Source organism: Dryobates pubescens, chromosome 13 (genome assembly GCF_014839835.1).
Source record: "Dryobates pubescens isolate bDryPub1 chromosome 13, bDryPub1.pri, whole genome shotgun sequence".
NCBI lineage: Eukaryota > Metazoa > Chordata > Aves > Piciformes > Picidae > Dryobates > Dryobates pubescens.
Genome location: NC_071624.1, coordinates 17,899,657 through 17,923,220, shown reverse-complemented (window position 1 = coordinate 17,923,220; position 23,564 = coordinate 17,899,657). Strand labels below are relative to the sequence as shown.

At 41.4% G+C, this 23,564-nt stretch overlaps 1 protein-coding gene across 1 annotated transcript in view; it reads left to right on the top strand.

Annotated features, from left to right (window-relative positions):
* The first annotated feature begins 11,895 nt into the window (after window positions 1-11,895).
* LOC104301951 (multiple epidermal growth factor-like domains protein 6) overlaps window positions 11,896-23,564 on the top strand; it is a 232,026-nt gene continuing 220,357 nt past the window's right edge. The window contains exons 1-4 of the mRNA XM_054166960.1: window positions 11,896-11,954; window positions 12,031-12,165; window positions 12,839-12,948; window positions 14,767-14,871. Of these exons, the coding sequence (XP_054022935.1) occupies window positions 11,896-11,954; window positions 12,031-12,165; window positions 12,839-12,948; window positions 14,767-14,871 (409 nt within the window). The remainder of the gene's footprint in view (window positions 11,955-12,030; window positions 12,166-12,838; window positions 12,949-14,766; window positions 14,872-23,564) is intronic.

The following is a 23,564-nucleotide window of genomic DNA, read 5'->3' as shown; positions in this document are numbered from 1 at the left end:
TGTTTTAGTTCTGCTGCTAACTTGAGTATTTGCTCCTAGCTAAAAATGCAAGGGATCTGTGTGGATGTTGGTGTTCTGCTTCCAAGCCCCCTGAGGAGATTTAATGTAGAACAGATTATAGGATGACTAGCTATTTCCATCAACTATGTTTCCAGACAATTAGCCCTTGATGATCTTGTATTAGAACTTTTGAGAACACTGGAACGACCTGAGAACAAATAAAAAGCATGCTATTTAGGCCTTGAAATGGCAATTAACCAGCTCACATCGTAAAAAGCACATTTTTGGTAGGAGCTCACTTTTCAGTTCAAAACTGGGATGTATAATGACATTCCATGTGTGGCTCTCTAGCATTGAGTTCAGTTTCAGGATCGTACTTCACAGAAGGTTGGGGGTAGCAGTGGGATGGTGCAGAAATAGGAGCTAAGAGTAGAGGGCTTGAGTTGCTGTCAGAAGTCTGAAGTCCTCTCCTTGAGAAACATTCTACTACAACTTTTAGGAGTACAACTTGTTTGCTCATAGCTATATAGGACAGAGCAAAAGGCAGGAGTGGTTATGTGCTAGAAACCCCCTTTGTGCAATAAATATTACCTTTCATAGCTAGGATTGAGTCATGGCTCAAGAATGGATTCTTCTATTCCCAAGTGACACAGGAGTGAGGACCTCTTCAGAAAAAGTCAGGAGAGAAACTGTCCCTGTCAATGTTAAGCCCATTTGCCTGCTTTGTGGGTACACAGCTCCAGGATGATATCTGAAGAGTCTGATTTGGTTTGGAAGATCCAATCTCTGTCTTGCAATAAAACTACTTTGTTCAGGCTTTATTTGACTGCTCAGATGTTGCAGCTGCACACTTTCACTCTACACAAAAGCAAGTAGATTTGATCACATTCCAAGGAACACCTGGATCTAGAGCTGGATTCCTGTCTGAAAAACAGTTTTCCAGCTTCCTCAATTCTGTGGGGCACTACAGGCTTAGTTGTGCTCCTCCAGATAAATCATATTCTCAAAAGCAAAATGTAGTATTTGGATGATATCTACATTTACAGCACTCAAATAGACTTGGTCTTTTTATTGTGCCTGTTACTGGACTACAAAGGTCCAGGACTCTGTTTGCACCATGTCTTACTGCAAACTGATGTGGCTGTGGACACTTTCAGGTATTATAAATATTTGGTGTAATTAGAAGGATGAAGTCCATTTTTTTGAGGGCTGGAATGTATTTTAAGGTACAACTACTTGTGTAGAAAACATTTCCATATGAAGAGATACTTCTGAATCTTGATTGCCACAGTGGAACTAATTGTATGCCACTTTGAATACGTTGGAATGCAATACAGAAAACAACACCTGAAGTGCTGCTTCAAAGTCTATGGTGATGCAGGTTTAACTTGGAGCCTGGTGTTTTGTCATAATAATTTCCAAATTATGTGAAAAGTAGGTCATGTCATAATTTCTTGGTGAGAAATTGTCTCTGTGTATCAGCTGCTTAGCCAATATGCTGCATTTTCACTTCCAGTGATGCCAATTTGCAGGTGTGAGGGAAGTTTGTGTTCCTAGACTCAAATAAAGGCTCAAAGTATGTTTAGTTTTTCAAGCTAAAATGCAGTAGAACCTTCTTCTGTTTCTTGGAATGGGCTATCCTGTGTTCAGGGACTTGATAGCTAAGTGCAAGTGAAAATAAACTGGGTTGCTACTGGTGTATTTATGTTTTTATCTTGTCTTATTTAGGATTAAGTTACCTCTTATCAACCCTCTTTAAACCTTGGTTGAAATGATGCTGGCAAATTATTTTTGAATTTTTCCCAGGAAGTTTTTGTTCTGTTTTTTTTTTTTTTTAAGCTGCAATCTCAAATACTTCTCCCCAATTCTGTCTGCCTAGGATCTCCAAGGCTGCAGTAAGCTCTCAGTACTCTTGAATAAGCAGCTACCTCCAGCCTTTGAGGTCTGGATAATGTGATTCTATTAAGCAGACTTTAAATGCTTTGGCATGAAAATTCAGTCCTGTCCCCTCATTTCCATCCTCCCCCTCCAGCTCCCCCAGTCCTTTAATATCCAGTAGCTCTTTCTAGGAAAGAAAAATAAATGTTGAAGACCAAGATGTTTCTCATCTTTGAATGTGATGCTGAACAAGGAAGTCTTTCCAAGCCTGTGCACTACAGGATTTTGCCACCAGGTAGAGCTCATGCTGGTCAGCATTACAGCACAGAATCATGGTGTTTTGTTCGAAGAGTTTACACTTAATTTTCCCCTAGAAACTCTGAAACACAGAATTTAATTTTGAGTTTGATCTTTTAACAGATGGTAAAGGGTTGCTTTTTAGCCCTTCTCCATTATATTCATTGGCAGGAGACTTGTAAAGATAATGAATGAATGTTATCAAGCTAGAGTTCTTGTCCTGATTTATGGCATGTTTTCTTGCTTTTCAAGAGAAACAAGATTAAGACTACCTCCTAAACTCTGAAATAGCTGCAAGACTATAAAAATATATGATCATAAAATGTGCTAGTTACTGTATTTATCAAAGATGTATTTGATCTCATGATTGACTGCAAAATGTTTTCCAATTTCATAAAGAAGTTGGCTTATCTGAGACATTACATAACGCACTTAAAAGATGTTTAAATCTTTCCTGCCCATAAACATGATAGCTTGTATACTCTGTATGATCCTCAAATCAGCAAGTTTAAGGTAGGTAAGCCCCTGTTCCCATTCCATTTTAATGGGATTTGGCGTCTTAGGATACATTTTGAATTGCAGCTTAAGAGGGGACAATTTGTCAGTCTTTCTTTTAGGTTTAGTTGCGGTTCACTAGGCAATGTTTATACAGTTTAGTTATTTGTTACATGCATATACTCTTTGCAGCATGACTAGGGTCATAGAATGGCTTAGGTTGGAAGGGACCTCAGAGATTGTCTACTCCAAACTCCTTGCCAAGGGCAGGGATGCCTCTCTGCTAGACTCAGTTGATTAAGGCCTCATCCAACCTGGCCTTGCACATCCGTGGGAGGAGGCATCCACAACCTCCCTGGACAACTGATTACAGAATCCTACCACCCTCATACTGAAGAACTTCTTCCTAAGATCCAGTCTAAACCTCCTCTCCCTTAACTTAAAACCCTTCCCCCTTGTCCTAGTGCTAGACACCCTTATGGAAAGTCTCTCTCCAGTCTTCCTCTACAATCCCTTCAAGTATTGGAAGGCAGCACTAAGGTCCCACCACCTCCTTTTTGCTGTGACTTTTCTGCAGTGTTTATATTCAGCTCTGCTTATTTATCGCAGTTCTATGTCTGCCATCTATGTCTAGATATGATAGAGCACAACAGGGGATGTTTTTAATTCATTTGAAGAAACCTCCTGGTGAGGAGGGGTAGGATTATCTGTTTGTGTCAAATTTATTCTTTGAAGGACTTGTTAGCAGAAGCTTCTTTGGAAGTGATGTTTTGGCTCTTAGAGAGTTAACAGACCGTCTTGTGGACTTGTTATTCACCAATTAAATACCTTCTCTCTTTGAACATGGTTAATAGATTTCCTCCCTCTGAAATTGAAGCCTGTTATTGCTTGCATTCTTTCTAAAAATCTATTGCTTTTAATTTATTTCTGAGGAGAAAGAAATTTCCTTTCATTACTGCTAAATCAAAGCATTTTAAAATTGCATGCTGAACATTTGTAGTCTTGGGTTTCTACTTTGGATCCCATGCTGGTCTAGGTTTTAAACCAGTCATTAATTCTTCCAGAGGTAAACTTGAGTACAAGAAGAGAGATGCTTCCAGATATAATACTTGGCTGCATTTCTCTCAGTGCTTTTGACCTGTGGAGGTGTGAAAAGGAGGATGTTATTTCAGTGCTGATGTTCTTTGTGTTCTTTAGTAGGGATACCATGCTGCCTTCCTTTCAAGTCAGAGCAGGACTTGATTCAAATTATTGCTTAGTAAAGAACACCATGTCCAGACTGCTTTTATGTACACAAATTAACTTGGTATTGAAAATATATCATAATATCTTGGGCTATGCCTGAGAAGGAAGCTTGATAAGGTGCTTTATATTGTTTTATAACAGAATACTTAAATGATGAATTACATTATGGGCATAGTGGTTTTATTTGTTTGAGAATCATTGTGTATAAGAAATGAAGTCATTGACTTCCTGTTGGAGCAAGTCCAGAGGAGGGCTACAAGATGATTCAAGGGCTGGAGCACTGCTGCTATGAGGATAGGCTGAGGGAGCTGGAGGTGCTCAAACTAGAGACAATTCCCAGGGCACCTTGGAGCTGCCTTCTGGGACAAGCAACTATCTGGGGTACAGTAGACACAAGTAATGTGCACACTTCCCTGAATATGAATGACAACAGGTATTTCATAGAATCATACAGTAGCTGGGATTGGAAGGGACCTTTTGAAGGTTATTTACTTCCAACCCTCCTGCAGAAAGCAGGGGCATCTTCAACTAGATCAAGTTGCTCAGGGCTATGTCCAGCCTGACCTTTAATGGTTCCAGGCGTGGAGCATCTCCCAACTCTCTTTGCAACCTGGGCTGGTGTTTTAGATCTTCATTATAAAAAATAAAATAATAATAATAAAAAGTCTTCCTTCTCTAAGTTTCCCCTCTTTTAGTTTCAAACCATTACCCCTTGTCCTGTCACAACAGGCCCTGCTAAAAAGTCTGTCCCCATCTTTCTTCTAGTTCCTCTTTAAGCACTGAAAGACCACAATAAGGTCTCCCTGGAGCCTTCTCTGAACAACCCTAACTCTCTCAGCTTTTCTTTATAGCAGAGGTGCTCCAACCCTTTTCTCATTTTTGTGCCCTTCCTCTGTAACTGCTCCAACAGGCTCCTGTCCTCCTTATGCTGAAGGCTCCACAGCTCTAACATCCAAATGTTCGTGGTGATACTATTTTTACCACCCTGTATGTGCTTCACTTGATGCTTTGCCTGACTCTGCAGACACCACTGGGTGCCTGCAGATGTCAGCCAGTAGAAGAAACTACCTGGATGTTGCTGGGGACTGAGGCTAAGTGACACTATTAAAAGTAATAATAATAAAAAAACCCCACTTCTAGATTTTTGAAAGTGACTTGGCAAATCTTGGTTAAGTGATCTGGACCTGCTTTTCCTGCTAGGCAAAATAGATTCTTCTGGCTTGCAGGAGGGAGGAAGACACTTCAATAGGAGCTAAAGGAAAGACACTGTACTTTGATAGCTGTACAAACTGAAAATCTTATTGTTGTTATAATAGCCGAGTGTGTAATTAATCATCTGGCATTGATTTGCTCTTAATCTAGATGCAGTTCACAAAGGCTGAGAGAAGGCTCATGTTATTTAGCTGCTCCATCTAATCAGAGGGAGGATGTGAATAAGACACAGCAATGCATTAGTAACTTGTGGGCTTCGGAGAGAGCCTTCTGTGGTGGACCTTCATCCACAGATCAGAGAATAGCAGTGATAATGAGACCTAATCTAAATGAGCCTGGTGCTTACAATCCAGATCCCAGAGGGCATATAAACATCACAAATATTGAGACAGGATCAGTGGAGAGCAGGGATTGATTAGTGGTCAAGGGAGCAGGATGTCCTAATTGTCTCTGGTAGTGCTGATTAATTTTATCTGGGAAAGGTGGGGAAATGAGCCTTAAAATAGATTAAGGCTATAAAGGGGAGCTTGGCAGTTTAAAAGGGAAGAAAAGCATCTTCTGCCATCCCAGCTTCTGTGAATTATTGTTGCTATTAAGCAATAAATATCTAGAGACAAAATTTAGCTTTGTTTCTATATAAATAACTAACTTGTTCTTTGGACCTTGTGTTTCTGTGGCCTACTTCTTGATTTGACTTTTTCATCTGTTTGGGTGAAATGTGCCTTTTCTTTCCTTTCCCCTTGAGATATTTGTAGCAAACTTTTAATCCATACCCTGTTTGCACACACCCTGTTGCTGACCTCTTCTCTCTGGTGCAGCATGTTTCACAGAATGTTAGGAGTTGCAAAGGACATAGAGGGATTGAATCCTGCAAAGCAGGACCCCTTTGGGTATTGTCCAGAGAAATGTATCCGGGTAGGTTTCTGCTTGGTGCCAACCTGCCATTCTAGTGGTCTCTTTCATAAGAATCTGGGACTGTTTTCCTTGTATGATGTGAGGAGATTCAACTTTGTAGTCTGAGAAGTTTCCAGTCCAAGCCATTGCAGCTTGTATAGCTATGCTCTGATCAACATCAGGGTGTGTAGAGCAAGGCCACCCACTGGCATCACTGCAGTGGAGAATTTAGCCCTGACTATAATCTTGGTTTCCTTAAGGAAAGTTCCCATTTGATCTCTTCAAACTGAAAATCTCTAAAAGCACACAGACTTTGCTTTCCTAAACTTTTAATAACAGCATAAAGGGAAGGAGCAGCCACCAATTAGTGTTTTGAAAACACAGAATTGCAGCAAGTTGCTTCGTATGACAGGTTTCATCTATTGACTTTCACCCGAAGATCAATAGCATTCGGGCTGCAAATTGTTCTGCTGAGGCAGTGCAGGCTGCAACATCTCATTTTTAGGGAGATATTAACAGCCTTCTGACTTAGTGTGGAAGGGGATGTCATTCACTTAGTCTCTGTGGAAAGGCCTGAAATCAGACAGCAAATCATTCTTTGTTTCGTATTCATTAATGTTTTGATTTAAAGTTGGTGCTGTTGAAAGAAACCTTTAGGGATATCTTGATGTGTGTTTGCTCTTTTCCTAACATTAAATCTACCTACCTTTAGCTGCTTGATTTGAGCTGGGGAAAAAAAAAAGTGGATTGAGAGAATGAGGTTTCCTTCAATTGTCATTCAAAGAGCCAGGTGCTGGGATCATGCGAAGCAGACTAAGGAAATATTCTTGTGACGGAAATGATCATGATGTACCTTTTGAAACGGTGGAGCTGTTGCTTTTATCTCCTGTGTGTTCAGTTGTCTTTCCATCTCTTCACCTCTGGCCTGCATGGTCCAAAAGAGGCAGGAGTATGTGTGGAAAGCTGCATCTGTGATCCTATGAGCAGATAGCCTGTAACTGCCTGTTCCTGTATATGAAAACCATGTGCACCTCGCATCCATTGCTATACAGAACTACTTATGCTTCAATGAGTGCATATGAAAGAGCCATGGCCTGATACCCTTCTCAGACTTGAAGAATCATGGGCAAGGATAAAAGTGCAGAGAACTTCACTTGAGTGGGGAAACAGCATGTCTACAACCTCCCTTTTCAGTCATGGGAAGGCTGAAGTCCTTTCTCAGGGAAGCCCTGTTGAGGTGATACAGGTGGTTGAGGTGATACAGGTGGTGTTGACAGCTGGAGGTGGAAGGTGTAGAATTGCAGCTCAGGGTGAATGACCACAGTTGCCTCACTGTGGATTGCATGCTGTCTGTATGCTCAAATGCTGTGGGGTGCTGGGTGGGCAAGACTGGACTTGTGGGCTGCTGCTTGAAATGGGCAGCAAATGACTGGTGAGGAGAATAAACAAAGGGATGAGTATGCAGCGAGAGGTTGCCTGAATAACTGCCTCAGTAACTTGAGGCTTGTGGAATCCCTTGAGTGAGGTTTGCCATCTTTGCATTTAATAGACGTCCTTGGTTGCTTTTTTTGCCAGTGTTTTTGTATGAAGATATATATACACACACTCTTTTAAATTCTAAATGCAGAAATGAATTCTCTCCTGCCTGGAGATGCTTTTAATTTTCTCTGAACTTTTCCTGTTGTGCACTGGTTTGCAGGCATCACAGCCATATGATTAGCCAAGGCTGCTCTCCCTTCATGTTAGCCTAATTATCTGTTCATTAGAATCTTAAGACTGGAGCTGGAAGTGTGTAGGGTGTCTTTGTTTAAAGGGCAGTCTCCTAATGCAAATATTAAAAGAGAGCTTTCTGGCTTGCCCGAGTCAGACTGACAAGCTAATAATAGCCTTTGTGTTAGTCTTGGCTAACAGAGAGCATCAGCATAAAAAGGTTTTAGGGGACTGGTGTATCAGTCAAATCATAGACCATAATGTGCATTTGTGTGCTTGTTTTAACACTTAAACTCCCATTAAGAAATATTTTATGGATGCAAAGGGCATGGGAGTGAAAATGGAGCTCTCCTCTAGATATATCATTATATCTATTTGAGGGTTCAGGTTAGTCTTGGATGTCCTCTAACTAATCAAAGCCATAACACAAACCTGTGTTTTCAGTAGCTGTGGTCTTGCCTAAGAAATTGTTCTGACGTCTTATAGGTAAAGTATCGAGAGCACTGAGTCAGATGGCTTAAAAACTGGTGCCTTGACTATGTGTGGACTTGTGAAGATGGCTCATCATTGGAGAGAGCACCTTCCATTTGCCAGTGGTGCCAGCAGAGGATTGCATGTTATGCAATTGCTGCTATTGAATTATAGTGTAGCAGAGGTTTTGATGTCTGCCTTTAAATTATCCCAAGGGCATCTAGAAGGAATGGCTTACTTTGAATGAATCTTAATAAACATATGACTTCATGCTGCTGGCTTGATTTCTTCTGTGAGCACCATTTGTTCCTGTTAACTCTCTCTTAGAAGTCAATACAGCTATTCCTGGGAACATGGCAATATCACACGAGGAAGAATTTGTAGGGTGGGCTCAATGTGTCATTAACAATATTCAGCTTCTGCTTTTTTCTTTATTTATTTATGGGAGAGCAATGCATATGAATGTACCTTTATCTGGGAAGTTTTAGGCAATTCTAATAAAAGGAGATATGCATGAATTATCAGTACATGATGTTCTATTCACTAGAGGGAGAGTCATTTTAAAAAGCCTGCTAAGTAAGTCATGGTTGCTAAGTAAGGCAAGGGTTTTATTAGACCAGCTGACGTAATGGAAAAGAAGCAGGCAAGATTTTGGGCATACAAAGACCTCCTTTGGATGTGAAACAAGGGGCAGATTTTGCACTAAGAATGGCTTGGGAACAATGGCTCTGAACTTAAGTTAAATATCATAAATTACAAGGTAATTTGAGAGGAAGGGGTAGCTGGGATTGCTAAGAAATGGAGATGACATGGGAATGTGGACAAAGGGTGGTTCCTGGAGGAATTTAAGGCAGTCTGAAACTACAGAATCACAGAAACATTCAGGTTGGAAAAGACCCTCAGGATCACCAAGTCCAACCTGTAATTCTGCTCTACAAGGTTCACCCCTAAACCATTTCCCCAAGCACCACATTCAAACAACCTCTAAATACATCCAGGGCTGGTGACTCAACCACCTCCCTGGGCAGCACATTCCAATGCCTGACCACTCTTGCTGGGAAAAGATTTTTTTTCTTATTGTGCAGTCTAAACCTAGCCAGTTGCAACTTGAGGCTGCTCCCTCTTGTTCTAACTATGTTGCTACTGTCTTCTGTCTCGCTTTGTGGTGTTGGCGGCTGCTGCTGGGGCAAACCCAAGGAATGGGAAACTAGGAACAATAGAAAATACTCTGCAGTGATGGGGGGAAAACATGAAGAAATGTGGGAAGGATGTCCACTGGAAGTGTGGGTTAGGATGACAGAGATGAGCAGTTCTTCCAAAGGCTGGGAGAAATGGGTGTTCTAGTTCAGGAAATGAATTTCTGTTCAAGATAAGGGTTTCTAACACAAATGCACTCTTTGCTCTTTTTCCATGGTGAGATAAGACAACCAGAGCACACTGTTAAATTTCTCTCTCACTTCCTTAGTGTAGGCTACCTGGAATTCATAGAATGGCTGAGCTTGAAGGGACCTTAATCATCTAGTTTTAACTGCCATGCCATGGGCAGGGTCACCTTCCACTTCCCTGGGCAACCTGTTCCAGCGTCTCACCACCCTCACAGTAAAGACCTTAATTGATGGCACAATCATAATTCTAATGGAATTAAGATGGTGATCCAGCTAGGGTGTTGGTTCCTGAAGTGATTGGTTGGTTTTAAAATCTGTTTTACTGGAGTGCCCTTGTTGGGCCAAGCTTCTCTTCACAGTGAGGTGGATGTCCCAGGCTCAGCTGAGAAGGTGCTGTACCTTTGTGAGACTTGACCTGGCTATCCTAGTCTAGGTGTGCTTTGTGACCACTGGTGTCTGCCAAGACTCTTCTGCACAGTACAGGACTGTTGTGGAGAGACATTGACCTAGACAAGCAGGGTTGCTTCCAAGGATTTAGGTCAGCAGTAAAACTGATTGTGATTGTAGTATTTTCCTGCTCTGTACAGGCTTAGTGTAATCATGTTTGTCAACTACCTGAATATCTGCAGGTGAAAGATAGGCTAACTTCTGTGATCTTCAGACGTGATAGGGAGTTGTAAAGTACTTTGGGTCTCTGAGATAAGAAACACTGTAAATCTTGACTGAGATATTAATAATATCCACTATAACTAATGGCAACTTGAACTGCCAGGCAGCTCGTTGGGCTAGAACAGCTTTGTAACTTGTTAATGCAGAAAACCCAATACCTGTTTCCTAGCACATGCTCACGTTGACACCTCTGACAAAGGGAGCTGAGTGTGTCAGGGTGTTAGTCTCTTCATTACTCTCGAGCCCAAGGAGGGGTCTCAAGCTGGAATTTAGGGAAGGACTTGTGTACTACCCAGTGTTTATCATTCACTAGAGTGCCTATAAAAGGTCCACATTTCCCCTCTAGTTTTGCTTAAACTTGCAAAGCCTTCACCAGCTAGAGCAGGCTGTCTTGGGGAATGAATGATTTAATTATGTTAATCTGTAAACTACTTAAAAATCACTGAACTAATGTCATTTTTTTGCTACAGTAGGCTCCTGCCTTAAACCAACAAAACCCCTTCTTGTTCCATGGCTTTAGACTCGGCATGTTTTCTGCAGTTATTTTCTGGCATGCAACATTTCCTGATTTGCTGCATAGCAAAGAAATCGGAATAAGGCTGACAATCTCTGCCAAGCCAACAAGATGTGCCCTTTTTTGACCCTCCAATTCCTCCTGAAATCCTGCTATTTTTGTAGCTAGGGCTAGGTAGCAGGCTGAAGATCACATATCATCCTACAAAGCGACGCTTTTATTTTGGTCTTGTTATTTTAGGAATAATCAGCAGAGAACAACGATACTTCCTCTTATGAATTTCATGTGCTTCCCTGAGGGAGCTGATAGCGAAGGGAGGCTCTTACAGAATGCACATTTCCTACAGCAGTAGTTGAGATAAATCTTATCTGCCCTTGAATTGATGGTAAAGCTTCCATGGACTTGTATGGAGCTTGAATTTCATTCTCTTTATGGACCCTTTTCTAAGGCAGGCACTGGGTTTTTGTTGCTTGATATATATATAGGCTGGCTGTTCAGTGTCTTTGAGCTGTGGAGGTCAGTGGCTATGGTTGTCAAGTCTTTGATCCCCACCATGGCACATCAGTTGAAATAGGGGCTGTTGCATCTATAAGACACAGCAGGGTTTTTTTCCACTGATCTTAGTGTAGACAGAGCCTCTCGGGCTCCCTCATTTCAGTCATCTATTTGCTCCTCAGCTTGTGAGGTGGCATCCTTTCAGGCAGTGCCTCATCTGAAAGGGTTGCCATTGGCTGATATTATTGAGAGACAGCAAAGAGTGGCTGCCAAGTTGTCAGACAAATTCTGCTCCAACATTTCAGCCTTCGTTTTCTGGGAACAGCATACTGTAGTGTGTTGTTAGTGAGGCTTGTCATGTAAAAATTGCCACCAGGAATGTGTTTGTGCTTGTGATTTGTGCAACCAACACATTAGTGAAATCTTGGCTCTGTTAATGTCTGTGGACCTTTAGGCATTCTGAAATCATTGCTTTGTGATTTGTCAGGCGTTTCTGGAGACTCTAGAGCTTTCTGAGAACAGTTTGAGCAGTTCAGAGTGTTAAAAAGTCCTGGAACTACAGTATTTTTAAACAGCAATGCAAAATCTGCTTTAAACTGTTACTAAGTTTATTTAAACTAGACTTAGCTAATGGTTGAACTCGATGTCATAGATCGTGCCAACCAAAATGATTCTCTGTTCTACACAATGTAATCTTATATATATTTCTCCAGACTTTAAAGTTTTGTGCTAGGAATAAAAGTGTATACTCTTCTTTCCTTCAAGGCCAAATGTCTGTCCAGTGGTTGAGTTGGCACTGGTAGGCCACCAGCAGCCATGTGTCCAAGCCTTCAGTCGTATGGTCAAGATGTGGAAACAAGGCTGCACGAAGAGGAGATGGTGCATGGGGTACGAGAGAAGGTAATATATTATCTGTGGTTATGCAATGGATTCTGTTACTGAACTTAGTGCAAATTATTTGTAACTCTTCTTTGTGTATGCAAGAGGCTGCAAACCATTTTATCTGAAATATGTTGATTTAGTTGTGGATATTGTTAGTGTCCAGATGAGACTTCAAAGCTTTTTATTACTGAGTGGAAAATGAAACTTCCCCCCTCCCCCCCCATTTTGAGTGGGTCATGAACTTCTTAGCTGTCTGTAGATCACAATTTTATATTACCAGAAAATGCTCCTGTCTCATCCTTTTTCAGGTGAAGTCCAGCTGTCAAGTCATCTACTTTGAAAAATTGAACTTCTTTCCATTTTTGTCATGTGCTTAGAACTGATGGGAGATGTGACTCCCTGAACAGCTAAAACCAAAAACCGACTGCAAGCCAGAATGACTCAGCTCTCTGACTACCCTCAATACAATTTCATCAGGGGAAAAAAAAAAAGGTGGACTTAGTATATTGGACCCTTTGGAGGTCATCAAGATGCATTTTGCTGCATTTACTTAATTTTTTTAACAGGAATTACTGATAAAGACTACAGAAGTGTGTAGTAAAGAGGATGTAAGAGTACAGATTGTTACTGAGGAGATGTCAATAAGTGGGCTGGAAGTTCTGATTTGTTCTTAAACTTGTTCTCTTCCAAGGTCTGGCTACTACACAGTTTACAAGCAGGTGTACAAACTGGAGCATCAGACTGTCTATAAGTGCTGCCCTGGATGGGTTCAACGTGACAGAGAACCTGGCTGTTTGCACTGTAAGTTGATGGCAAAATTGTGACAAACCAAGAGAGATGACATCCTTAGACCTGACTTTCCAACTGATGTTTACTTCTAGAAAGCAGGATTTTAATTTTTGCTCTTCATGACTGGGTGATCTATAAGCTGGGTGATATATTGATGGGGAAAAGAAACTTCTTTTAAAATTACAGATGCTGTTAGAAGTGCAAAGTAGCTCTAATTTAACTGAGCAGTGGAAAGAGATTGTAGTTGCTGCAGCAGTTTTTGTGCCAGCCTGGCTATGACAGGCCAACCAAATTTAATGCTGTTACTCACATTATGCAAAGAAATCTGCTGTGAGGCACATGGCTGTTGGGTGTAGCACTTGCTGCAGAGTCTGACTGGCTTTGGCTTTTCCGCTGCTGCTGTTGCCGTTGAAGCAATTGTTTCTACGCTACAGTTCTCCATCTGATGAGAACCTGTTCCTATTATTAATTTCTAGTCATCAGTAGATCTTTTCCTAAAAGATAGAATTTCATTTAAGCAGGGAAGCACTTTAGCCACTGTTAACAAGAGATGAATAGAATTCAGCGATCTACTCTGTTGAGCTTTGTTATTGTTTTGTCAGTGATTGTGTTTTCTGTATGAGAGTTAGCATCTGTTCCTATGCATTTTTAATCTTCATACCAACTTGAGAGCTCGCTTTTATGGTTTCCTTTGTATTCACAAACCCCCAAAACAAGTCTGAGAGATGTTCCTGTTAGTTTCAGCCTGAATCCACATATTTAGTGTGCATCTGTTTAGCTGTAAAAGTCAAAGATATGTTTGCAATCTGTATTTTCATCTCTAGTGTAAAGGAGTTTAATGTATTTGAACACCAGTGGCAATATAAAATTTATTTTCTTCTTGAAAGAGCAGTGCAGGCTTGCTTTGAATTCTTTAAGGCACCAAAGTGGTTGAAATATTCTTGTGTATTTCAGACCCTTTACAGGTTTGGCTCAAATATGTGGAACTTAACTTACAGTAAATGTTCTGTGTTGCAGGAAGGGAAGACGTGGTTTAGTTAATCATGAGGTGTGAGGTATTAGGTAATAGGTTGGACCTGATGATCTCTGAGGTCTTTACCAACCCTATTGATTCTATGAAATCCTCTAATTCCCTTGGATCATTTTTGTGCACCAGTATTTCTTAACCATTCCTGCATTTTCTAGCAGTCCATCTCTTTCTTTCTGAAGTCAGTGTTTTGAGTCCTAAGAAACCACCTTCTGCCTCTGAAACATGAAATTATAGAATGGTCTGGGCCAGAAGGGATGTCCAAAGGTCATCCAGTCTGATGTCCCAACAATTAGCAGGGACATCCTCAACTAGATCAGGTTGCCCAGAGCCTCATTGAGCCTCATCTTGAATATCTCCAGGGAAGGGGCCTCCACCACCTCCCTGGGCAACCTGTTGCAGTGTTCCACCACCCTCATGGTAAAGACCTTGTTCCTAACATCCAATCTGCATCTGCTCTTCTGTAGTTTGAAGCCATTGCCCCTTGTCCTGTCACTGCAGGCTTTTGCAAACAGTCTCTATACATCCTTCATGCAGGCCCACTTAAGGTACCGGAAGGCTGTTATTAGGTCTTCCTGGAGACCTAAAAACATCCTCATATTTACACACATTATCTTAGATGTTTTGAAGTAAATTTCTTCGTATCATCATGGTTCTACTTCAGTCTAACATTTCTACTTCATCTAGATTTCTTATTTGGAACTTCCTCTTAGAGCAGGACTGTGACAGAAGCAGTTCTGGAGGGTCCTTAGCACACAACCAACAACCCCCCCCCCCAACCCTATTTAATTTTGTTTTCTTAGTGCTGTGCACCGTTGGCACTTGTTTCAATGGAGGGAAGTGTTCTGAAACTGGATCCCAGATGTGTCAGTGTCCTGCAGGATTTCAGGGTCCTCGCTGCCAGTATGGTGAGTTCAGTTGTCTTATTTGCAGCTGTTTGGGTAAAATGAGTATTTAATAACGTGTTAAAAGATGATTTTGTTTGCTTTGGTATTGACTTCAGTTTTAAGCTGCCTTTGCTGCACTCTGGCTGGTTATTTGGTCATGCTTTCATTTACCAAAATTTGCCTTCTTTAGTGCTGAATTTGAACAAAGCAAGATGAGAATGTCATTATAGATGGTATCAGATGAATTCCTCTAATGGACCATTCATCATCATCAGTGGTGTATCTGTCTGTTACTTCCTAACTTTCACTTTCTTGTGGTACCTCTGAATTTCTCAGCTTTGCTTATACCCTCAAGAGTAAACTTTGAGTCAAAATGAGTTGGGCAGTACATGAAGAATGTGGAAAATGAGCCTGATGTATTTATTCATGGGATTTTTTTGGTGCATCTGAAAGTATCAGAGCTGGTCTTACAGCTCACTACCAAATATTTCCTAGTTGTCTTGAAATTTATGCTCTAATCTTTCATTTCAATAACTGGGCTAGCATATTGTAGACTAAATTCTATGTGCCTATCACCTACTCTCAATGGGAATCTTTTGCTCTCCTGTGCTGGTTCACAATCTGATAAACTCACAATGCCTTGTAATTGATGTGAAATAAGACCATCACATACTGTGTGAAGCTCTCCAAAATTACAGAACTGCATGCATTTGGCTGCTGAAGGAGGGAGTGAAAATAATTCCTTCAGAGAAGGCTGTGATTGGGACAAAAGATTTCTTTTGTATTAGCCAAATGATAATTTCCTTTTCAGCTGAAGCACATTGTGTTTTGTTCAAAGAAAGGCAGAGTTTTGAATATTTAGGCTTTTCATTTTTCTCGTGTTCACATCCTCACCTGGCTTGTCTGACGTACAAGTGAGAAGGAATGTAGCAACTGTTTACAACAATCCCTTTAAGAGCTGAGAAGCTAAGCTCTCTACTTGCTACATGACTTGTATCATGCTTATTTTATAACCTCTGCCATATTTTGATCCCTGGGCTCCACAGAGGCTTATGTGATAGACTGGGTCTTGTGTGGGCTCACTGCAGCAGAGCAGCTGTGTCTGTATGGGTAACAGCCTCCTGCAGTGAAGGTAATAAAGCAGTTGGAGTTGCAGCAGACATGGTAAGTGGGAAATGCAGAAAGTCAGCAAACATTGCAGCAGGGTTGTTTTCATTGATTGCCTGGTCACAGATAACATTTCTCATGTATAAGCAAGTATTTACATAAAATCCAGAGCTCCTTGCGATGGAACTTCTGCTGATATCAGACCACAGTGTGCCCACACCTACCTTCAGACAATATTAGCTCAGTTAAGCAGGTTCCAAGGGAGATGCTGTAATGGTATATTTATTTACTGCCCTAGAAACAAGAAGTTTATATCTGTAACCTGGTACAAAACAGTGACACCAACACAGGTTGCTTTGTTACTGACTTACAGTAGAGCTGCTGCTTCAAGGCAAGCAGGCTCGAGATCTCTAAGGAGCCCATATGATAAGCTTTTGCCAAATGCAGTATAAATCTCAGTGAATTCTAAAGTGTCTTTGCTAGCCTTCAGAGTCTCATTCTGTTGCTTGTAAATACCTACAGCACTAAGGCATTTCCAGCAGGCATGTGGATAGCACAGGCCAGGTTTTCACTGGAAATGAGATCGTGTGGTCCCTTTCACAGGCTGGTGACTGCAGACCCTGTAAAAACAATGTGAGGTATCCTGCATCTTTGCAGTTGGGTGGAACTTTTATCTTGGTGCTTTGTCTGCTTTCTATTGATTTCTAAGGTTTGAATGGAATTTCAGGAGTCATCATTTTCAGGTTTATACAGTAGCTGCTATCACAGCCTGGCAGGAGTGGGCTTATAAATTAAATTCTGAAGGGAAAAACCTCCTTTCAGAAAGAATGTTATGGACCATTCACCTGCCTAACAAAAGCAAGGTAATTTAGAGTTGAAGGCCTCTTAACCATTGCAGGTGTCTCCAGTCTGATCCTTGTGAGGTTTGTATTGTATTCACTGCAGGCAAAACTAAAGAAAAGGCAATGTGGAACTAGCAGCTATAGCCTCTGTTTCTCTAGCAGATGCTGTAATATCGCTCTCTTAAACTAGCTTGACTTTAATGTGACTTCGTTACTTAATGCTAATATATTGTGATTTTAAAATGACCATTAAGTCCAACCTGTCCCTTCCTCCCTACTTGCCTCTTCAACCTTACTGGAAAACAAATGATTTCCCTTCCAGCTCTTAACCCAAAGGAAAAGAAATCTCTCCCACCAGCATCTGTTGCTTCAAAGGTCTGGTGGAACAGATGGGTGCCAGGAAAACCAGAGTTTGCCTTTTGGCATGTGTACTATGAAATGTTAGTGGAAAAGATTATACAATGAAGCTGTTCAAAGGGGTCTTTGGTTCAGAGGCACATCTCCTTCTACCTAGTGGAAGCATGCAATCCACGTTTCTTTTGGCAGGACTGTTCATGTAGCCCCCTCAGGGGCTTTGCAGGGAAAGAGAGGCTCTAAGTGGATATGAAACCACAAACTGCTGGCAGAAAGCTGCTTGTTGGGCATCCTTGGTTGTAATCATGGTTTCTGTCACTCTTGGTGTTGTCAACTCCTGCCTGTCTCCTGACAGGAGGAACCATGGGCATTTCATAACTCTGCTTGCGCTCATTTGAGCAAAATTGTGGCATGTATCCTATTTTGTACCTTTCCCCTCTCCAGCCTCTTTCTTTCTGTTTCTGTCATTCAGTGTTGACAGCTAATTCTAATATTTCACTTGTGCAGTGGCTCTCATGATCTCCCTGCTGTGCACTACAGTTCATAGTAGGTAGACAAGAAATCTATTGCAAAAATCAGTTACTTTGAACATTTGTGTTCTCACTTTTTAAAACTATAAATTCTAATTTGTCTGTTGGAGTTTACATTTGCCACTAAGTTGATAAGTAACTCAGCCTCCTGGAGACCAAGCTGCAGCATGCTTTGTCCTGGCCTGTCCTGCAGAAAATTTGTGACAGATAGTTGAGTGACTTCTGACAGCCCAGTACCTCATGGCAATCTGTAGCCGAGATGATTATTCACAATTGGCCTGATCACATCTACCGAGTTTTAAAGGTATCCTGTGGTGTTTTAGCAGCCTGTAATAACACATTATTTCTGATTAGATGCTGAAAGTGTTATGGTTTCTGTAGCAAACGCCATAATTGTGACTAGAAATGCATTACTGCATCTCTTGTATGCTTCTCTCCATGGTTTTATTATTTCACCCACACAAGCAGCACTAAAAACTCAGAAGAAAGATTTATGAGTGAAATGGTCGAGCTCTTCATACAACCATTGCAGGCATTCAGTAACAGATTGAGCTGTCTCTTTCATTGTCTGCTGCCATTTGTCTTGTAATAATAGACTTATATCAATTACAATGTAAACTTGCAAGCTCTCTTTCTTTCCTCTTTTTTTTTTTTTTTAACTTGTTTGGAGGTTGAGATTCCCATTTTGCTTGAGCCCAGTGGGAAGGGAGGGAAGATTTGTAACAAAACTGTAAAATTTGGCACCAAGAATAATCTGCTACAGCACTGGTTTCATTGTTATTCACTAGTTGTGCTGGTAATCTTGTTTGAGCCCTGCTAGCCACCTGAGCTGGACATGGAAGTAAATTAATTTCATTTAGCTTGTTTAATTCAACCTGGGACTTGGACTTGGGCATGTAGCTAGAGAAAGCATTCCAAATTCTACAAACAAGTGTAACTATTTATTCTTCCATGTGTAAAATTGCTCAATGCAAAATGAGGAGTTAGTTTTAACTCCTAAACATTTTGTCATCGTGCCTCAAGTTATTCCTGTTTCTACATTCCTTTTTTAACTAAAAGCAAGAATAAGCACTGCATGGGCTTTATGATTTCATGGCTGAAACAAAACCCCAGCATTACAAAGGAGTGCCATCATTGGGAGAGTAACTACAACTGAGCATCTCTGAGATATGATGGGTGTTATCAAGAGATGTTTGAAAGGTGAGGAATGGCCAGGGCAACCTTGTCAGGGAAGTCATCTCATAATGACATGTTTGTCATAGTGGCTTAATCACTAGGAGGCTGAACACAGTGTTAACAGATTAAGTGTCAATACATTTAAATATTACACTGTAATGCAGGTAGAATCTTCAATTCTTTTACACTGCCTGATGTAGATGACTGAAGATTGTGTGCCTGAAGCATGTACTGCATCTCGAGAGGCAAGCGTGGTCTGCTGCATACAGTGCTCGCCTGATATTTGAGATAAGAGCTTTGTTTTTTCACCTGCCACTGACCTTGAATATTAGTTCAATAACTTTTAGCAAATTGTGCCACTATGCCTCAATTTCTTCCTACATGAAATGCTGATAATGATAGCTCATTCCTTTTGTAAAGTGCTTTGAGACCCAAGTAATTAAGCGTAGGATAATGGCATTGGAATGCGGATATAAAGGCAAAATGCACACCACATGGGTAGCTAAAATGCTTATGAGATAGATATTCATCAGTTCATTGACTAGCTGTCAATCTCTTCCTTAGCTCTGGTCACACACTATTAAGATATTGAGCTCCATAAAGATTTTAGTAAACAAATCTCAGCACCTAGTCCAGGTATTTTAGGGTTTACACTACAGAACTACTGAAAAGAGAGGTGGTTTTTCTTGAAATCATTGATTAAAATGGCATGGATTCTGATCTATCTTCTTGCAACTAAAAATACTTTCTCACTCACTGAGAGGTTTTTTTTTCTCCCACTTCCCTCTAGGAAATATTTCTGCAAAGAGTTATTTGATGAAACTTCTGATTAATGTCCTGTCTGCCATTCTGGTCTCTTGTAGAGACGTGTATTTTCTTCTTGGAGATTTAAGATCTAGACCAGCTTTACAGGGCAGTTTGTATCCATGAAACAGTGCTACAAATTGTCATTTTTTGTGGATCCCTTAACATAGGAAGCAGCAAGCTTGAAACTCCTGTGCATCTGTTACCCATAGATGTCTTCAGTTCTCACAGATCTTTGTTCCAGTGGGACTAGATAATGTCTGAGTGTGTGTGAGGGCAGATTAGTTCTCAGTGCCTGCACAGCGCTGCTGATAGTGAAGCCCTCACTGTTGCTAGGTGTTCTGGCACCTTGTTTATATATTTTGGCCCTGAGTCCCATGCAGTTTTACCAAACAATTTTTAAGATGACATTTCTCCATTAGCCCATGAGGAGAGTGGGGAATGATGGCACAAAGGATTTGTTTGAATTGCTGCAGTTCAGTGCATGTAGTCATGTGTGTCCAGCAGGTTGAGGGAGGTTCTCCTCCCCTTCTACTCTTCCCTATTGAGACCTCACCTGGAATATTGCATCCAGTTTTGGGCTCCCCAGTTCAGAAGGGACAGGTATCTGCTTGGGTGAGTCCAAGGGAGGGCTATGAGGATGGTAAAGGGACTGGAGCACTGCCTTATGAGGAAAGGCTGAGAGACCTGGGGCTGTTTAGTTTGGAGGAGAGAAGACTGAGAGGAGGTTTAATAAATGCTTATAAATGTCTGATGGCTGGGTGTCAAGAGGGAGGGGACAGACTCTGCCCAGTTGTGCACTGTCATAGAGCAAGGGACAATGAATATAAACTATAGCACAGGAGGTTCCACCTCAACATGAGGAGGAACTTCTTTACTGTAAGGGTCACAGAGCACTGGAACAGGCTCCCCAGAGAGATGGTGGAGACTCCTTCTCTGGAGACTTTCAAGCCCTGTCTGGATGTGTTCTTGCGTGACCTGCACTAGATTATATGGTTATATGGCCCTGCTCTAGCAGGGGGGTTGGACTCTATCTCTGGAGGTCCCTTCCAACCCCTAACATCCTGTGATCCTGTGCTTTTTCTGTTCCTCCTCTGCTTTTCAACACCCAGGAAAAACAATCCATCATTTCTGTACCTTCCTGTTTGGATACCATGTTCTCTTGATCAGGAAGTCCTGGCTGACAGCAAATATGAAGGTGTAGGTGTTTTGGGTCCTTTATATGGCAGTAAAGGAGCACTAGTGATATGTGAGCTCTTGACAGCTTGAGAGCATCCTGTTGACTTGGTATGTGCTGAAGCACTTCAGAGCTGGGCTGCTTGTGCCTGCATTAGGGGCTGTGTCTATTTTAGCACTTGTCAAAATAATAACAGTGCTGTTGTACCAGAGTATCCAAAACCCTTCCAAGCAGAGACATTTGAAAACATGAGTGTGTTTTCAACAACAAACACAGCTAACAAGATGTAGTGATGCTTCTTCTCATCAGAAGCAGAGTAGACCGTGGTGCTTCCGTTGTTTGTCATGTGTGAACCACGCAGAGCTGAGCAGCCCGAGGCAGTTCCATATGATGGTGCTTTCACCTTCCTATATGGCAAACTGTGGCCAGCAACTGATGCATGATGTTGTGTTTAAGGAAGTAGTCACTGCTGACATCTCAGCCAGTTCTAAAGCAAACTGTTTTAATTTGATGTGATAGCAGGCAGTCTAGGTTTTAAACAACCTTAATATGAATTGGTCATGCTACAAATGCAGAAGCCCTAGATGACATGATCTAAGAATCCAATAAGTATTTATCTCTTTGCTGTAATCCTTTCCAACTTTGAGGATTTCATGGTTCCTGCAAAATCGCTTCAGAGCAGAATTTTATTCAGTGTTGAGTGTTCTACTGCCCAACACGCATCTGAAAAGTTCCTCTTATTTAACTTATTTTTAGACTTTTTAAAATTTCAAGTCCTACTTCAGTTGGCTGAACAACTCTGCCCTTTCTGAAACAGCTGTGTGCAACTTGGTGTAGCATATCAAATTGTATACTTGTGTAGAGTGATCCTGTAAGTAAGAAAGGCAACCCAAAAGGAGTTCAATAAGGATCTTTTACTTGCTGCTGTTATTAATGTATTGGTTGTCTTAGTCTGCATCTCTTCACCTTCCTTGATACTGTCTGTAGCACATTAGCATCAGGTGAGTTGGTACCAAATGCATCTTTTGTGTTTCTTAGTGTATCATCTAGCTCTATCAGCTTGGAGTTGCCAGGGTTATATTAGTGCCTTGCTGTCACTGTGGAGTTCATTCTGATGCTGTTTGTGCAATCTGCTGCTTGGTGACCTTGGAAGCTGCTGTCACAGCACTACCTGTTTCTGCCCCAGGTGTGGGCTGTGAAGCCTTACAAGATCTACAAATCCAGTTTTGGCTCTTCCAGAAGCAATATAAAAGCTTGACAGCACTTATAGCTTCCTTCAGGGCACAGAAATCCAGAAAGCTTATAAGCACTGAGGCAACTAAAGAAACTTACTCAGGTCAAAAAGGTGAGAGAAAGCTATGAATGATGACAGAATGTTGTTCTTGCTCTTCAAAAACCATCAAACTCTTCAAAAGACATACTGGCATATCAGCTGAAACAGTGGGATGGGGATGTTCAGCTCTGAAGTATCTGTTTACAGGAATAACCGAGCACAAAGCCAGCTCTTGCTTTGGTCTGCTATAAGGCCAGTGGGATCCTTGGGTATATTAAGAGCGTGTCTAGCAGATCAAGGGAGGTTCTCCTCTGCCCTGGTAAGACCTCATCTTGAGTACTGCATTCAGTTTTGGGCTTCCCAGTTCAAGAGGGACAGGGATCTGCTGAAGAAGGTCCAGCAGAGGGCTATGAGGATGATTAGGGGACTGGACCACTGCCAGATGGGGAGAGGATGAGGGACCTGGGGCTTTTTAGTCTGGAAAAGAGAAGACTTGGAGGGGTTTTAATAAATGTTTATAAATATCTGAGGGCTGGGGGTTGAGAGGGAGGGGACAGGCTCTGTTCACTTGCTCCCTGTGATAGGACAAGGAGGAATGGATGTAAGCTGCAGCACAGGAGGTTCCACCTCAACACAAGGAGGGGGTTTCTTTAACTGTATGGTTAACAGAGCACTGGAACAGGCTCCCTGGAGAGGTTGTGGAGTCTTCTCCTTTGGAGACTTCCAAGGCCCTGTCTGGATGTGATCCTCTGAGTTAGAAAGTGTCGTCCTGCTCTGGCAGGGGCATTGGATTTGATGATCTCTTTGGGTCCCTTCCAAGCCTTGTGATCCTGTGATAAGAGCTTGACACTTGACCACTTTTAGTAACTGGGAAGTAGCACTATTTATTTAAGCAGGTACTTTAAAGTCCTTTCTCGCCTGTGCTTGGAAATGTGAATGGTATCTTTGTGTGTTGTGGTTTGTTTTTTTTTTTAACTCCACTTTTAATTTGTGGTTTGTCAGGAACAAATCTGGATGGAGTACCTGAAGGATTAAACATAAAACAAATCCTGTAGGCAACTTTACATGGTTAATCACAAGTATCTGCAAGAGAAAATTTGCCAACAAACTCTTAATGGTTAGTATATCAATCAGCAGTTATTTATAGTTAGGAAACTGACTTGGTGTGGGCTTTTTCCTCCTGTGTCCTGCACTGCTTTCAGCCGATTGATCTCATCCTGTCTTACATCTGGGGTTGGGGTGGGGGTGCAATGAGAGGGGGGAAAAAACCCCCACTGGTGTCATGCTCTTTCAGTTCATAATTAGTTTATTAGCTTCAGTAAAATTTTAGCCATGGTCAAGTCTTCTGATCTCACTGGGTAGTTGAAGACCTTCAGCACTGCAGTTGTCTAATTGCTCTGAGAATCTGAGAACCAATTCTGCAGTGGTTGATTTTAACTTTTATTTTTCCT